The sequence below is a fragment of the Octopus sinensis genome, linkage group LG15 (genome assembly GCF_006345805.1).
Source record: "Octopus sinensis linkage group LG15, ASM634580v1, whole genome shotgun sequence".
NCBI classification, from domain to species: domain Eukaryota; kingdom Metazoa; phylum Mollusca; class Cephalopoda; order Octopoda; family Octopodidae; genus Octopus; species Octopus sinensis.
In genome coordinates, this window is record NC_043011.1 from 22,641,086 (window position 1) to 22,660,151 (window position 19,066).

The 19,066-nt window shown below is 36.0% G+C and overlaps 1 protein-coding gene across 1 annotated transcript in view; it reads right to left on the reverse strand.

Annotated features, from left to right (window-relative positions):
- Positions 1-18,760, reverse strand: part of LOC115219843 (ras-related and estrogen-regulated growth inhibitor) — a 90,982-nt gene extending 72,222 nt beyond the window's left edge. Inside the window, exon 1 of the mRNA XM_029790128.2 lies at positions 16,391-18,760. Within this exon, the coding sequence (XP_029645988.1) occupies positions 16,391-16,499 (109 nt within the window). The 5' untranslated portion in view covers positions 16,500-18,760. The remainder of the gene's footprint in view (positions 1-16,390) is intronic.
- Between the last annotated feature and the right edge of the window lie 306 nt (positions 18,761-19,066).

Genomic DNA, 19,066 nt, shown 5'->3' on the forward strand with positions numbered 1-19,066 from the left:
CAGCCGTCACAACAACATTGTCTATCGATTTCTAACACCTTATATTTCTGACAACACACTATACGTACGCATTTTATTACTCTCACACGTATACACCCCCCCCCCCTAAAAGTGGATCCCTATTTAAAAGGAACGGCACACAAAAAAAAAAAAGAAAAGAAGGAAAAACAATTGGAATGCTAGAGAAAAGTCTTGTGGTATTTGGTAACAGTTCTTTGTATTCTGAGTTCAAATCCTGTCAGTCAACTTTGACCTACATTGACGCTGCCGATATCTGAGCAGGAGAGCAAAAGTTCAAGGCTTCAGGCCTCTGGTCCACCCTGCGCTGCTCTACTGTTACGAGAATTGGACACTGTCCGGAGCCCTTAAGAGCCGGTTGAACTCCTTTGGTGTCAGGGTGCTTCGCAGGATTATAGCTTACTATTCGTCAGATTTCGTATCCAACCAATGACTATATTCAAAAACCGAGATGCGTCTTATTCCTTGCATGATTCGGGAGGGTCAGCTTAAACTGTTTGGTCATGTTGCTCGGTTTTCCAAGTTAGATTATGCGTACCATGTTCTCTTCTCTGAAGATCCAGCTGAGGATGACAGCTCGCGTTGGTCGACCACATGACTTATGGTCACAGCAAATTAGCAAGAATTTCACGACGATAGGAACTGACTGGGACACTACTCAGAGGGTCGTTTAGAACGACTTGAGCAGACACCAACAAATGGTGGAAGCAGCAACACGGTGAAACGACGCATGCCCTCATATCTGACCTTCCCTGCGGAGTCGATAAAATAAAGTGTCAGTCAAGTATTGAGGTCGATATAATCGGCTATACCCTCCTACCAAAATGTTTCACCTCATGTCAATATTAGAAATTTATAAGGCAGCGAACTGGCAGAATCGGTAGTGCGTCGGGCAAATTGCTTAGCGGCATTTCGCCCGTTATCACGTTCAGAGTTCAAATTCTGCAGCGGTTGACTTTGCCTTTTATCTTTCCGGAATCGATTAAATGAATACCAGTAAAGTCATGGGGGCCGATGTAATCAAACTACCCATCTCCCCTAAACCTGCTAGCCTTGTGCCAAAATTTGAAACCATAATTACAAATTTATATTGTGTTATTTAAGCATCTAAGATAATATAACAATAATAACGTTCTTATTTGGTGAACTATGATAGACAGGATATGAATACTTAGTTGCACTCAGTTTCACGGTTTCAGCTTAGTACTTTTCGCAGTCAATTTTTTTTTTTTGTTTTCATTTTTTATATATACAGAAAAAATATCAATTCGTCGTTTCGGTTTTCCATCTTCATTTCACTTTAGCGTTACTACGCTAAATCTAGGCTTGTTTCTCTTTCTCTCTCTCTCTCTCTGTATGTATTTATATATATATATATATATATATATATATATATATATATATATATATATATATATATACCGGAGTAAACACATAAATGTGAAACAAGGTGGAAAAAAAGAGTACTCAATACCAGTGGTAGAGTAATATGCTTTATTTAAAGCAGCAGAAAATTCAACAAAATCTGTTACTCTGAGTTTCTCGTTGCCGTTCATCAGACAGTTTTTGTTAGAATGGAACCGATATATCGGTTCCATTCTAACAAAAACTGTCTGATGAACGGCAACGAGAAACTCAGAGTAACAGATTTTGTTGAATTTTCTGCTGCTTTAAATAAAGTGTATATATATATATATATATATATATATATATATATATATATATATATATGTATGTATGTGTGGTGTGTGTGTGTGTACGTGTACATGTGCGTGTATGTATGTGTGCATGTATGTGCGTATGCATGTATGTATGTGTGTATGTATGTATGCATGTATGTATGTAAATATATATGTACATATGTATTTGCGAATCCTCTGTATACTATTAAAAGTGAAGTTCAATATTGCTTGCTTGCAATGTTACACAGCCAAACTGGCACATAATGGGAAAATACTTTGAAAGTAAAGTGTCCCTGAAATGTGAATACGAACAGAATAAAACAAGTTTCGCGTAAATCGGACCTGTAGTTATTGAGATATTCGGAGTTTTGGTGTATAAATACCCCCAAACGGTGCATAATGGGAAATTACTCCGAAAATAACTTAACCTTGAAAGGGAAGAAACCTTCCCATTAGACATATTATGATTGGCAAAATATTTTAAAGTGAAAATGTCTTTAATAGTACGGTAAATATTTCGTAAAAGACCCGTTAGTAACCTCGGTGTGAAATAGTTTTTTTCAATAGGTTTCTTTCAAGTGCATTCAAAGATTTGGCTGCTACTTCCAGTGCGCCCTACCACCATGTAACAGCTATTTGCGATAAAGGGCCCGAAATACCTGTTATGTGGTAGCAGGGTGTGCAAGAAATAGCAGCTATATCTTTCCTTTTCTGAGGAAAGGAGCCGTTTACGCGTGATTTCGATGCCACATTCGTTGAAAGCATGCGAAATAACATGACAAAGAAAAAAACCCCACGAAAGAAATCTCCGTTGCTGAGAAACTCAGACCTCCCCGGTGACCCAACGGGTCAAGGGTAGACTAGTCTACTATATAAATGCGAGTGTATGTGTGTTTAACCCGAAAGGCTCTGAAATGGTGCGTGCTCGAGAAATACGTATTTGACTTTCGAAAATGCACTCCAAAAAGAATGCTGTCCGTGTATAATAATAATAATAATAATAATAATAATAATAATAATAATAATGATAGTAACATGAACTTCTAACTTGTCTCTTGAGGTCTCTGGGTGAGACTTGGAGTCAACTTGAACAAAAGAAAGCAAAAGTCAAACATGTAGTAGTAGTAGTAGTAGTAGTAGTAATATAAATAATAATAATAATAATAATATAATTTTCTATAAGAGACAATTCAACTTTTAACTCTACAAATCTCACACTCTCTATTTGTCACCATCTTTGTCACTCTCTCTCTCTCTCTCTCTCCCTCTCTCTCTCTTTATATATGCATTAACTCTCGGGCATTACTTTCATTTTATTTAAAACTTCTTTTAATGTTTATTCTCAGTTTTATGACAGCTATTACAAATCCTGTTTTCTGACTAGGTAAATATGATCAAACTTTGAATATCTGTAATATTTTTCTAAAACTTTTTTCCCGAATTAATGAATCACAAACTCAGATCGTGCCTGAAAAAGTATATCAATATACCAAATTTGAAAATGTTCACTCAATCTTAAAATTTCAAAATTTGTGACAGGGACAGAAAAAGATCTCTCTCTCTCTCTCTCTCTCTCTCTATATATATATATATATATATAAATATATATATATATATATATAAAAGATATAAGGTACTCAGAAATCTTGATGGTTTTATATTTACAGATTTTTATTAATATGTCACATGTCTTTATAAATCATATATTAGCACTTGCATCTACTCTAGTAGTCTACTAGAGTAGATGCAAGCGCTAATATATGATTTATAAAAACATGTAACATTAATAAAAATCTGTAAATATAAAACCATCAAGATTTCTGAGTACCTTATTTCTTCTAATCTATAATACCTGTACATCACCTCCAAACCTTCTAATATACCGTCTACCAAATCCACTCACAAAGCTTTGGACAACCTGAGGCTATAGTAGAAGACACTTGCCCAAGGTGTCATGCATTGGAACTGAACCCATAACTATGTGGTTGGGAAGCAAGTTGTTTATCTCATGCATTTTGTCATGGTAAACTTCCTCACTCTCTATAAAAGTATATTGTTCTCGCTGAGTCTGCATGAGTTTGTCAATGTGTGTGTATGAATGTGTGTAAGGAATTTCATTGGGATAACAGAGTGTTTTAAAAATGTATGTAAAAGATAATTTATTTTAATAGCATATTTTTCTGTTACTAAATGTTTTTTCTTACACAGACACACACACGCGAACTTGCTTAGTGCAAGATGAGGGTTAAACATTTAAATTACAAATATTTTTGTTGTCGCTTCAATCCTAGCAATGGACCACTGCATCATCATTCCATAAAATGTGTTTATAGGGAGAAAAATATTGAAAAACATCAGTACGTGTCAGAGTGACAAAAAGAAAAAACAATCAAGGTACCAGGTGGTCGAGGGATTTGCTACAAACAACAGCTAAAACTCTCTTAAATCGCACATTATAAAAAAAAATTATTTTTAAAAATTCCAAAAGAAAGCCAAAATTTTAGAATTTCAGGTGAGCTGGGTGGCAAGCTTAATGAAAACATTAAAAAAAATTTCACTATTCTTTTCAAATTAAGTTTTATTTTCTGTTTGAAAATAAAGTAAGTGGGAATTGTAATGGTCTTCGCAAATTTTCAAAATTTTTTAAAGGCTTCTCCTCTCATTTTTGAAAAAAAATCATTAGCCAAAATTGGTACTGAGTGGGGGAGGGGAATGTGACAAAAATTCATAATTTTCCAAAATTCTTCTTTTTTTTTTACTAAAAAGGCATTCCCCATTCTTAAGTGCATAGTGAACCAAAAAAATTGACAAAATCAGTGCAGAAGTGAGGGTGGGATCCCTAAATTTTCTAATATATTTTTTCATTAAAATCTTTCCCCCAAAATTTGCAAGGGGGTGATAAAAAATCAAACTGGAAAATCATCGTCAGAGCAGAGAAAACCCAACTTATGTGGGAGTGTTATTCCGAAAATCCATTAAGACATCCTATTGCAAAATTTACTTAGCAATGTCAGGATATTCAGCTAATGTTCATATAAATATGAACACATACATATAAACACATACATACATACATGCATACATATATACATATTTTATTATATATATATATATTATATATATACATACATATATATGTGTACATACATAGATATATTCATGCATTCATATATATATAATATATATATATATATATATATATATATATATATATATATATATATATATAAATTTAAATAATAAGGGTGAAAAATTGAATATTAATTTGATTAATATCAATTTAAAACCAGTGGCCTAGCATATTGAAAAATCTGAAGATTCAGAAAAATTATATTACATACATATAAGAGGGATGACCACTAAGAGGACATCCATTATGCTAGATGTAGACCCCGTATGGTCTGACCACTAAGAAAAGATTGTTCTCAAGAAAATTCAGCAAATGCCAGAATGTGAGCAAGCAAGACAAATGAAAAGATATAAAATATAAAGATCAATCACAAACTTTTCTTAGTGGTCAGACCATATGGGGTCTACATCTAGCATAATGGGTGTCCACTTAGTGGTCATCCTTCTTATATATATATATATATATATATACTATACTATACACACACATATGTATGTAAACAAACTTGAAAACTTTTTTCATCTTATACTTAGTACTTAAGTACCCAATCTTTCTGCTATTTTCATAACTATATAGTGTTCTAAATATTACTTTCTTGTTTGTACAATGTGTGTGTGTGTGTGTGTGTTTCTATATTCAACAAATGAAGTTCCAAATCATAAAATTGAAAAATCCCCATCGAAAGAGGGAAAATCCAACAGAGGTGGTTCCGCTACTCCAGGCATCTGCCAAATACTTAATGGCATTGTTTACACAGACAAAGTGCTTGAAGTTGTACAGAGGACATAACTCTTTATATGCATGTCGAAAGGAAAACAAATAGAGAAGAAAAGAAATAAAGAGATAGAGAGAAAACAAAAAAGAGTGAGAGAGAAAGGGGGAGAGAAAAGAGAGAGGTGTAGTATAAAAAGAGGGAGAGAGATAGAGACGAACTAAATATGTGTTTTTATCTGATGCAGTACTCTTTCTTCCAGTCACTGGCATACATCGATGATAATAATAAAACCTTCTGATTTAGTCACAAAACCAGTGATTTTGAAAGGAGATGGAGGAACTGATACCATCGACCCCTATACCTGATACTCTCTTTCTCTTTCACTCCCTTGTACTTGTTTCAGTCATTTGACTGCGGCCATGCTGGAGCATCACCTTTAGTCGAGCAAATCGACCCCGGGACTTATTCTTTGTAAGCCCAGTACTTATTCTATCGGTCTCTTTTGCCGAACCGCTAAGTGACGGGGACGTAAACACACCAGCATCGGTTGTCAAGCAATGCTAGGGGGACAAACACAGACACACAAACACACGCACACACACACACACATATATATATATATATACATATACGACAGACTTCTTTCAATTTCCGTCTACCAAATCCACTAACCCTAAAAAGATGAAAAGCAAAGTTGACCACAACTGGATTTGAACTTAGAAAGTACAAGTTTGGGAGAAATGCTGTGATGCATTTATTCCAAAGCTTTGATGAGTCTTGTCAGCTCACCAATCTTGTGATGGCATTAATAATTAATGCTTTCAAGGCAGTGACCTGGCAGAATTGTTAGCACGGGGGCTAAATGCATAGCGGCATTTTGTTTGTCCTCATCTTCTGAGTTCAAATTTTGCCAAGGTCAACATTGCCTTTCATCCTTTCGGGGTGGATAAAATAAGTACCAGTTGAGTCTCATGGGGTTGATGTGAGTAAACTCCCTCCCCCAAAATTACTGGCCTTGTGCCAAAATTCGAAACCAGTAATTAATGCTTTCTTATAATTAACTTGTGATCACATATTTGTTGAGAGTGGAATTTTGATCGAGTCAAAGGTGTAGATGAGTCATAGATGAATTTTGATCAAGTCATAGAAGTATCATAGATGGTAAATTAACCCTTTCGTTACCAACCCGGCTGAAACCGGCTCTGGCTCTGAGTACAAATGCCTTGTTTTCATGAATTTTAAATTAGAATCTTCCACCAGACCTTAGTCACAATTTATGATCCTACCACTAACTGAATGATAACCAAGTTATTTTACTAAATTCTTTGTTATATTTAAAGTAATTGAGAGAAACACAGAGCATCTCAAAATAAATACAATAACGAAATCACTAAACAACCTAAATAAGAAAAGGGAATTATCTACTTCCTCAAGAGCCTACCATCTCATCTAACATGTATATGACATATCTACTTCATATATAATATGAAGAAGCTGGATACAATGAAGAACTATTAATATGGTGACATCAATTGTTAACATCAGTGACATACAAATTCCTTCAAGCAAGCAAAGTAGATTGGTTAATATAATATTATAAAAGACTAGCAGAGATACCTGGCATTGCTTGGAATTTAAATGACATAGTTTGTATATATGGTACAGTTAAGTTGAAACATGTGATACAGGAAGTGCAACGTTGACAACCAAACATTTGTGGAATAACTGAAGGGCTAATTCGACTAAGTGACATGTCATGCGGCTGTTTGGGAGATTCCAGGCCTTAACCTTGTCATGGAAAAGTGGGTAGTGGGGTATGTGATTTTTGAATGTATCAAAAAGCTCTCAGTGGATATACTCTCCTTTGAGGCAGTTAGCACTGCTGCTACCATACTGAGAAATCAGCAGACATAGGAACAACATCTATGTGATAAATTAAGCCTGTGGGCATGCTCAACAGCACCACACGAGAGAAATCTACATGAAAGAAATTATGTGGTAAGGGAGCAAATTGGCAATAAGCACTTGAGTCCCTTAGTACTGCAAAATACATTAGTAAACAGCAATTGATTAGAAAAATAATTCACTCAAAGTAATTCTGTGAATTGGTACAGTATTTTTGTTTTAAATGTATATTTTTTAGGAAAGGAGAAAATTTAATTACATAGTCACAGTCATAGGTTTGTGGTGAGAATCTCGCTTCCCAACCACATGGTCATGGGTTCAGTCCCACTGTGTGACACCTTGAGCAAGTGTCTTCTACTATAGCCTCGGGCCAACCAAAGACTTGTGAGTGGATTTGGTAAATGAAAACTGAAATAAGCCTATTGTGTTTATATATCTATATATTTATGTGTGTGTCTTTGTGTCTGTCTTTGTCCCCCACCACTACTTGACAACTGGTGTTAGTGTGCTTACGTCCTCATTACTTAGTGATTCAGCAAAAGAGATCAATGGAATAAACATCAGGCTTTAAAAAGTAAAAAAATAAGTACTGGGGTTAATTCATTTGACTAAAAATTCTTCAAGGTGGTGCCCCAGCATGGCCACAGTTTAGTGACTATATGATAAGTAAGTGAGTGGAAACTTTACGGATGTGTGTGTTAAATAATAAGGCAGTAAAAGAGAATGACTCTCCCCAGACACAACAGAATATGCTTTAACACATGAACTCATATAACGAATCTTGCAAACCAAATCCCAAAACGAAGTATATATATATATATGTATATACACACACACACACACACATATATATATATATACGTATGTTTGTGTGTGTGTATATATATATATATATATACGCGAGCGTATATATATACGTCCGCGTACGTGTGTATACGCATACATACATATGCACGCGCATATATGTACATGCATATTTCGATATCTTATAGCTATACCCATATGCGCGTGTGTCTCTGTGTATGTGAGTGTATATGTGCACGCGCATACGGACACACAGCCGTGTGTGCGTGCACGTATAGACATGAGTACGTGACTGTTTACATACGTTCTTATATACATCCTTTAATATCTTATATCTAGACCTAGAGGCGTGGGCATATACGTGTGTGTATGTAGGGATGGGCGCGTATGTACATGTGAGTGTGTACGCGTATAGTGTCCGTGTATGCATGCGGATATTCTGTTGTATGTATGTGTGTGTACGCGGGTGCGTGTGTTTATGTACATGTTTACACGCGAGTGCGTGTGTATGCTTATAGGCTTGGAGGCGTATATGTACGCGTGTATGTGGGTGTATGTATCCATGATGATATGTATGTACTAGAAGTCCATTTAATTCAAGAAACCAGATTAAATGCTCATCAACTCTGATTTACAACACATTAGGTCCCCAGACGAAACTGTTGATTTACTGACAATTCTACAACTAAATTTTATCAATCTCCTGACCACCATGCTTGGTCCGTAACCTCTATACATCCCTTATCTTTACATTCTTTTACATTTTTATCATGTTTTTATCATGTTTTTTACTCTTATTTCTATTTCTATTTTTACTTTATAACCTTATGCCTTTACATTTACTTATATTTCTTTATATTTCTTTATATCCTTTATACCCCCTTTACATCTCCTTATAACTCTTTATATCTTTATGCTCTACATTTTTATATTTTTCTATACTTACACCTTTTATACATTTGTTATCCCTGGTCCCGAATTCTCGCCCTCCATCTTCACGTCTATATATGTATTTATTTATTTACATTACCTCAACATCCAGTTTTCCTCATTCTACATTGAGAGAAGAAGGAGATGGACGCTTCAATTCTATGCTGCTGCCGCATTATGTCGTACGCGAATGAGAGGATTCGCATCCCCAACCAAGAATTTTTGATGTAACACATGTCCTTGTGGAAGCTGTTGTGCGCGGCTGAAGAAGGCCACAGACATACATTATGCATTGTTATAAATCTGTCTAATAAAGGCCCGAAACATATGTACCGCTGAATCCTTCGCATCATGTTTTTATTTTATTTTGATCAATTTACTCCACCACCTACACCACCAAACGGTATACACAGGTGCTTATAATTATCAAGTACTCACCCCGAATTTCTATATATATATATATATATATATATATAATCAAGGTGGCTTATTCACAATTAACAACCAAAAGGCACAAGTATAGACATCACTAAGGTGACTAAGGGTGCTAGTCAGCACCGGCATTGCTAGAAATAAGAGTCAGAACAACTCTTAGCCACAGGGAAGCACTTACCTAATGACTGACAAGGGAAACAGGCTCCCTACATATATATATATATATATTTATATATATGTATAAAAATACAAACTGGGACAAGAACACAAAACATTTAGGAGAGGATACAAAAAACACGGACGGGACATTCGAAGCCTTCAATCTTCAGTCAAGAACTGGATCATCTTCGCAATTTCGGCTGATATATATATATATACACAGTTCACTCTGTAAGGTGATTGGTGTTAGGAAGGGCATCCGGCCGTAAAAATCCTGCCGAAACAGACAGTGAAGTCTGGTGCAGTCTTCTGTCAAACCGTCCAACCCATACCAACATGGAAAACGGATGTTAAACGATGATGATGATACACACACACCACACACACACACACACATAAACTCACACACACGCACACATACACATGCATATACATGTGTATTTATCTATCTATCTATATATATATATATTAGTATGTAAATGTGTGCATATGTGTGTAGAGTGTGTGTGTGTGTGTGTGTGTGTGTGTGCGCGCATGTGTTCTTTCTAAAATTTTGCCATGAACATTCATTTTAGTCAATTTTAAACTTTATACCTGCGATTTCCATTCCACTATGTGGACTTTATTCTGTGGACAAATCTTTTGTTATCCATAAACATTTAGTCTCTCTGTCTCTGTCTATTTGTCTGTCTGTCTCCTCTACATATATATTTATAATTATGTATATATATTTATATTTATTGATATTTATATATTTATAATAATATATATGTATATTTATGTATGTTTATATATTTATAAACATATATATATTTATATTTATTTATATCTATATATGTGTGTGCATATATATATATATATATATGTATGTGTGTGTGTACATATATATATAGATACCTACATACATACATACATACATGCATAAGGTGTGACAACTGATGCAGACTTTATGGAGTGTACACTGAAAATATCCCCCACATCATAAGCAGTTGTCTGAAAATGTCATCATGGTATTATCTACTAATGTGACATGACATTGTAGCTGGGACAATCTATAATGAAATCCGTAGGGACAATAATCCCAAGGACAAAGAAATAAGAACTCACAATATGGTAGAAGCCATAGCCACTCATAATAAAAAGGAATACTGGTGGAAAGTACCAATGAAGACCTCAATAAAATGTGTTTCTTTCTTTCTCACTGTTGTGGCTGGACCAAGAAGACGTATTCTTGCCTGTCTCCTGTCCAAGCTTGTTTTTTCGCATTCGCCACCACAACCTCGTTTAGGCTTAGCAGCCCTTCCCGTTTATTTTCACTGTCCTGTTTTTGTTACCAATTTTGACCCTCCGCAAAATCCCAAATTTTATTTAATTTGCTTTGCAGGAGCAACTGTTTTATTGTGAAATGCTCAAAATACGGATTAGAAAAACTACCAACAACTGATGAAGTGTCGTTCTTAATGCTGTTTGTCTTGTTTTCCATTTGTTGCTTACAAAAACAGTTTATATTCCATGTACTCGTACTTCATATGCCTCCATTCATCATCCCACATGATCTCAGACTCAACACGGAGGCTTACATTATGAGCCTGGAGGAGGTAGTGCTACCCTGGGTCAAAAGTGTGGCTGCTGGAAGAACCTTTGTCTGGCAACAGGACTCTGCACCAGGCCACACAAGCAGTAGAACACAGTTATGACTGTCAGACAATTTCTGTGACCACATCACCCCTAACATCTGGCCATCTAATTCTCCAGACTGCAATCCTATTGATTATTATGTGTGGTATGCAGTTGAGTGAGTGACCAATAAAACTCCTTGTAACACAAATGATGAACTGAAGGCAAGGATTATGGCAGCATTCACCAACTTAAACAAGGAGACCATCCAGAAGAGCTGCAGGAGATTCCAAAGTTGTCTCGAAGTTGTGGTTGAAGCAAATGGCAATTTTATTGAATAAATTTACTCTTTAGTATTTCAAGATATTTTAATGAAATGCCAGTGTTATTTTCGTTTTTGTGTAATTTAGACAACAGTATATTCACTGCACCCTGTATGATTGCTGATTGTTTTTATATTCAGTTATAATAAAAACAATTTTACACTAATCTGATGGGTTACTCTATACTTTTGTGAAGTACAAATTTATTATTCTTTGACAAGAAAAGCCATCGTCAGAGTTTTGACCAGCTAAGCTATCATTGAATCGCCAATGATGGCTTAGCAGGCTGAAACTTCAAAGTCACTGTCAACATTCTTGTATAAGAATAAAAAAAAATAACAATAACAACAACAACAGCAGCAGTAATAATATGTGTGTGCATGTAAGCATATATGTTTGTGTGTATGTATGTATGTGTGTGTAGTGAGATTCATTGAAATCCAAAGATATGTATATTAGTGTTGAATGCAGTTATTCATTGTAATAAATGGTGTGTATATTGGTTTTGATATGTGTGTATAATGGCAGTGAACAGAGTGTATACTGATATCGTATGATATGGATACTAGTGCTGAATAATGTATATATTTGTATTTACTCTTTACTCTTTTTACTCTTTTACTTGTTTCAGTAATTTGACTGCGGCTATGCCGGAGCACCACCTTTAGTCGAGCAAATCGGCCCCAGGAATTATTCTTCGGAAGCCTAGTACTTATTCTATCAGTCTCTATTGCCGAACTGCTAAGTTACGGGGACGTAAACACACCAGCATCATCGGTTGTCAAGCGATGTTGGGGGAGACAAACACAGACACACAAGCATACACACACACACATATACATATATATATATATATATATATTATATTAAATTAGAGATAAAACCACTATTAGGCAAATCATACAATGAAAAACTTAAGCCAATACCTAAGATTAATTAATTTATATTATTTAAATATATATCAAAATTAATAAAAAAGATAATTAATATAACACTACGATTGTTTCATGGCTGTTCAATTCTTAAAATTTTCGAGTTACAGTCATTCTTCAGGTAGTTTAAATATACAACAGGCTTCTTTCAGTTTCCGTCTATCAAATCCACTCACAAGGCTTTGGTTGGTCTGAGGCTATAGTAGAAGACATTTGTCCAAGGCGCCATGCAGTAGAAATGAACCTGGAACCATGTGGCTGGTAAGCAAGCTACTTACCACACAGCCACTCCTATGCCTATTGATAATATTAATATTAAAAGAGGTGTATATTGGCATTATATGGAGTGTATATTGACATAGAACTTTTTTGTATATCAACTGAATGATGGAGCCTTTATGTGGACTCATGACTTACAAGACGTAGTAGCCAAATCTCCCTCAAAAGGTACCTTAGTGTTTGATAAAAAAGAAATAAAAAAATAAAAAAACAAAAGTGTTGTTGACATATTAAATATAGAATACTTCTGCTAAAAGGTCTACACTACCAGGTCTGACCTATAATTATGTAATAAATATTCTTGCAGTTAATAAGGGTTACTTTCACAAAGGGGCCCTCCCACCCTTAATGAAACAGCAGTAGAAGTAGTAGTAGTAGTTGGGATAATATTTACAGTAGTAACTGTAGTAGTAGTAGTAGTAGTAGTAGAAGAAGAAATAACTGCAGTAGTTTTAGTTTTTAATTGGTTATTCAAAAACTGAGGTGGGTCAGCTAAAGCTTTGTTAGTCGTTGGGGTACATATAGGAATGATGATGTTGAAATAACTGTAGTAGTAGTAGAAGTAGAGTCAATCTAATTGTCTAGCACCCACTACTCCCAGATTTCTGGCCTTGTGCCCAATGTTCCCTACAAACAGTACATATGCACATGTTTCACAACTAGTAAACAAAAGAAAAAAGAAATACGTGCACACAGGTTTTTCAAGATGATATAACTTTTTTTTTGTCTTTGGATGTAAACATATTTTGCAAAGCAAGACAAAATTTGAAGACACACACAAAAAAAAAAAAATTAGAGAGAACATTGCTTGTGTATATAGTAGAATCATCATCATTATCTTTGCTATGATCATTGTTATCATCATTAACATCATCATCATCATCATCGTCATCATATTATCACCATCACCATCATCATTGTTGTTATCATCATTATCGCCATCATTGTTGTCGTCATTATCATCATTGTCATCATTTCTTCATCATCATCATTATCGATTTGCTTTAATGCCCACTTTTCCATGAGTCAATCCCATTGCTCCCCCATCACCCCAGTCTAATCCTTTATCAATATCTGCTAAATCAAATGGTGGTGGTGAACTGACACTCATCAGAGCATCAGATAGAACAGAACTTCTAACAACATTTGGTGTAGTTCTTTGTGCCCTGAGTTCAAGCCCAGAGGTCAATAAAGTGCCAATACTAAGGACAAAATTTATTTTACATCCCTTCTTTCTCTCTCTCTCTCTCTCTCTCTCTCTCTCTCTCTCTGGACTGTATTGATTATGTATTCCCTCTTAAACATAGATGTTCTGTTGGAACAAACTATACTGTGGTAAGTTGCCTTGAGAGAAACTCTCATAACTCTCATACTAGAACAGGTGCTGGTGTCACAATTAGCCAGTGATCTTTTTAAAAAATATTTATTAGCAGCAGAGGCAGTATTTAAACCGAGAGGTAATATTTATCCCCACTTAAATGTGGATGTTCTGTTAGAACGAACTATACTGCAGTTACTGCCATGAGAGAACCTCTCATATTGGTTTATATTTATTATCTATTATTTGTTGCAGTTGTTGGACTACAGCTGTGGCACCAGCTTGAAGGGTTTATTTGAGCAAATCACTCCCAGTACTTATTTTATGAACCTGGTATTTATACTGTCAGTCTCTTTTGCCGGACTGCTAAGTTAGTGATGGTAGTTTTATTTTAGCTGTTATAGTTGTTGTTGTGAAGACACATGGCTCAGTGGTTAGAGTGTCAGAGCTCGCAATTATGAGGTTGTGAGTTCGATTCCTGGACCGGGCTGTGTGTTGTGTTCTTGAGCAAGACACTTTATTCCACATTGCTCCAGTTAACTCAGCTGTAGAAATGAGATGCAACATCAATAGTGCTAAGCTATATCGGTCTTTGCCTTTTCCCTTGGATAACATCAGTGGTGTGGAGAGGGGAGGTTGGTATGCATGAGCAACTGCTGGCCTTCCACAAACAACCTTGCCTGGACTTGTACCTCAGGGGTAACTTTCTAGGTGCAATCCCATGGTCATTCATGACCAAAGGAGGTCTCCTCCTTCTCAGTTGTTGTTGTTATTTCTCTTCAGATCAACTCTTATTGAGTGAACCTATGGTCAAAGGTAGTCCAGCAGTGACCACCCTATCCTTTTCTTATGCAGGAAACCCAGGACCACAATCCAATGTGCCTTTTTCTGAGATAGAAAGGTGTGATTTAAGGGATGCTTGGGGCCTATTTCTAGCAGCCCTAGTGACCATGTAGATACTCCCTTATCTGTGTTGTTAGGTGGTTGATGTGTGTGTGTGGAATTCTGACACAGAGTCAGTTCCAGATGTAAGTCTGGGTGTGAGGGAGGGCAGTGAAGTCAGGACTGAGTAGCAGTAGTAGTAGTAGTAGTAATAGTAGTAGTTGTGTACAAATGATGTAGTGAACTACTACTACTACTACTACTACTACTACTACTACTACTACTAATAATAATAATAATAATAATAATAATAATAATACATGGAGCATGTAAGGTTGTTGGTAAGTTCTGATTTTTCTTTTTATGCATTTGTTTCATATGTGCATGTCTTCACTCACTTGACTGTGGCCATGCTGGGGCACTGCGTTCGTGTATAATGAAAGATATTCCAAATCATTACCCTCCACTCCCCCCCCCTTCTTTCTATTAAGATACAATATACACAGCATAAACTAATGCAGTGAGAGGTAATTTCAGTGTGAGATTTGGTTGCTATTTCTAGTGATGCTGCCAAGTAAGCACATAGAACAAGGTGGGGGCCCTCATTGAGTTCGTTTAGCAAGATAAGGTAAAGTTTGGAACAGACATGGGGGGGCAACCTTTTCCAAGAAGTGATTGCATTTGACATGGCTCATCATTCAGGCCCACTACACTACCTACAAAATTGAAGGTTAATTTTTCATTGTGTGTGCCATTCAGGATGCCCTATCGGCCACAGGTTATCCATAACTGGTCTAAAAGTGTCAAGTAAACATGTTGATAGTAGTAGTAGTAGTAGTAGTGGCGGTGATGGAGGTGGTGTAGGTAGTGGTGGCTATTGTAGAGGAGGTTGTTGTTGTTGTTGTGGTGGTGGTGGTGGTTGGGGCGGTAGTTGCAGCAGCAGCAGCAGTTGTTATTAAGCCCAATGTTAGCTCTGATTCAAAGCTGTCGTACGAGATCTAAGCCAATCCTGATGCGGCCATCCTGTCTTTTTCCAATTGCAGGGAACCCTTCCTCAGTATTATCCAGCATCCCTTTTCTAATAATAATTAGGGATGGAGGTGTGTGTGTGTGAGAGAGAGTTGAGGGAGATTTAGCTGTTATTTCTAGCAGATCAAATGACTACATTGAGGTCCCTTTAGTTGCCTCATATCGATGGCAAGTAGTAGCAGGCACAGGAAGAGATGCAGGGGTAAGAAGAGGAGATAAAGATTTTACTCACCTGATTTGCCGACACCTGGAGACCCCAGCACAATTAAGTTAACTTCCTTACTGCTGTGGCTGTGCGGTTGCAGTATCTCCTCCATGGTGGTAACGCTTTTTTTCTGCATCCCATGAGATGACCACAGCAGTCGTGAAGAACCGATAGGTGGCGCTGGTGGCAGTGATGAAGCCAGTTGGAAATATTTGTTGATAACGGTGATTTTATTATTTTTTTTTATAGCTTCTTAATTTATTTCTTCTTACTTTTTTTTTCCTTTTGTTATTGTTAATTTTGTTTCAGTAGTTGCTAATATTTTATGATTAAGATTAACAGCAAAGTCAGAGTAACAGTGATGGACAAAAGGCCCTGCGGTACCTAGTTAATTTACAGTCCTCTCTCCGTTCTCAGTTCAAATCCAGCCGAGTTTAACTTTACCTTATCGAAGTTTTGAGGTTGATGTAACTGTCTATGCCTTTCCTCCCAAATTTGAGGCCTTATAATATTTAATAGCGTGCCTTTATGTTTTTGTGTTTAAATCCCGTTGTGATCGACTTTGTCTTTCCTTCCTCCGAAGTTTGTTGTACACCAAATTCTTAAATTTCAAGCCTTTTGCTCTGTCAAGCGTGCTGCATTGTTCTTCCAGGGTTGGACAAAATCACCGTACAGTCGTAGTTTACCCCTTTACACGTTCAACGTTCAAAATCCCACCGTTTTTTTTTTTTCGTTTTAGCTTTCCATTTTTGTATGAGAATGATAAGGTTACCAGTCAAATACCGTTTCCCTAAAATTTTCGGTTTACTTGTCTTGGAAATAAATATTTAAAACATTGATTATCGATTCTGTTATTTCGTGGTGATAAGGGTGATGGTTTGGTAGAATCGGGTGAATGCTGGTTCAAATGTTCTTTTGGGGTATATAGTTACGTTCCTGTTTATGTTCTTTGTTCATCAATTTAATCGTCCAGAGAGGAACGGGTTTATTGATAAAATAAATACTAATCAAATATTTTAACTTAAGAGAAGTGGGAATTCAGATCATCGATGTAATTATCGATTATCGATTATATTCCTGCCAGAGAAAGGAAGAACATCTCTGATATTTTTTTAATTAATCAACGTTGTTGCTACTGACGTTCTTGCTTAAAAGTGATGGAATGAGTATAGCATCGAAAAAAAAATACTTTATGCTACTTTTGCTGTCTCTAAGTTCAAATGATGCTGATTTCTTGTTGGTAGATGTGGTGACGGCCTGTTTCTTTTTAGACTCAGGTCATCCCAAACTGAGAAAATTTACAGAAAATGTGGCTGCTATTTCTAGCAGATCGGGCGAACAACTACGTAGCAGCTCCCTAGTTGATTCGATGTAGTACTTGTTGTTGTTCTTACTGATATTGTAGCTGTAACTGTTGTGGTTAGCTCTTAGTAGTCCTGTTATACGCAATCGACCGAAACACTTGGCACGATTCACGGTGTTGTTGTTATTGTTATCATTTAAATATTTGATAATAATGATGGTAACGACGATTTCTACTGCTGTTGTTAATCGTAACTGTAAACTCCAACCTTGTTATCACATATGACTTTTAGTAGTTTGTTTTTGTCTTTTTGAATGATGCGAAAAGTGTTGGCGATGACTGTGAGTGTGGATGAGTTTTTCTTCTTTTTTTTTTTTTGTTTTTTACCAGGTCAAAAGTTGTTTAAAACTTTGAAGAGACATCTTGAGTATTTGTAGTGTTACTAGTGGTGATAATTGTCATGGGATAGCAGTTTTGGAGTAAGTATAATTATAAGTAAACAGGGAAGAGAGACAGAGAAAGAGAGAGATAGACAGACAGACAGACAGATGATAGATAGATAGATAGATAGATAGATGAAGAGGTACGTGAATGATAGATACGTAAATTTTCTTTTCTTTCTTTTTTAAAAAAAAACCCAGTAAAAGTGTATATTGAATGAATGAGCGAAAGCAAATAAGTCTGTGAAAGTATCTGGCTAATATAGTTTACAGAAGCACAGGCGGAGATGGTAGTGGTGTTGAAAGTGGCGGTGGTGGAAGCAGTGATGATGGTCGGTTTATTAGTCGATGGTGGTGGTGGTGGTGGTGGTGGAAGAGGGTTGTGTGACGTTGGAGATAGTCACTGTGAAGATAGGAATTAAAAGTGGAAGTGAGATAACAGAGTGGCTGAAGAGTTAATAGGTGCTGGATGTAGTGGCGGTTTTTGGGTGTTGTTGTTGTTGGTGGTGGTGGGGGCATATATGTGTGCGTGTGTGTGCACATACTTGTTGAATATGGTTAGCATAGCTGGACAAGATGCTGGTACAAGAGTTCCGAAGATAAGATGTACGTACGTTTTCTATGCCCTTGACACTCGCCTATCCCAACAAAACATCAGCAGATTCTAAATACTGCCAACAGTGTGTTTAAAGAAAGAAAACAAATTGCCCGCACGCACGCACATGAAAGCAGTTACATGTATGTTGTGTGTGTGTTGTAGAAGCTAAGTAAAATATATATTTATAGACAATCATGTGTATGTTTACTTATGAGAAACTAATAATAAAATTTTATACATATTATACGTACAGCTTTCAATTTCTTTCTCGCTATGCTTACACACATACACACACATGTATGTATTCATGTATATATATATATATATATATATATATATATATATATATATATATATATATA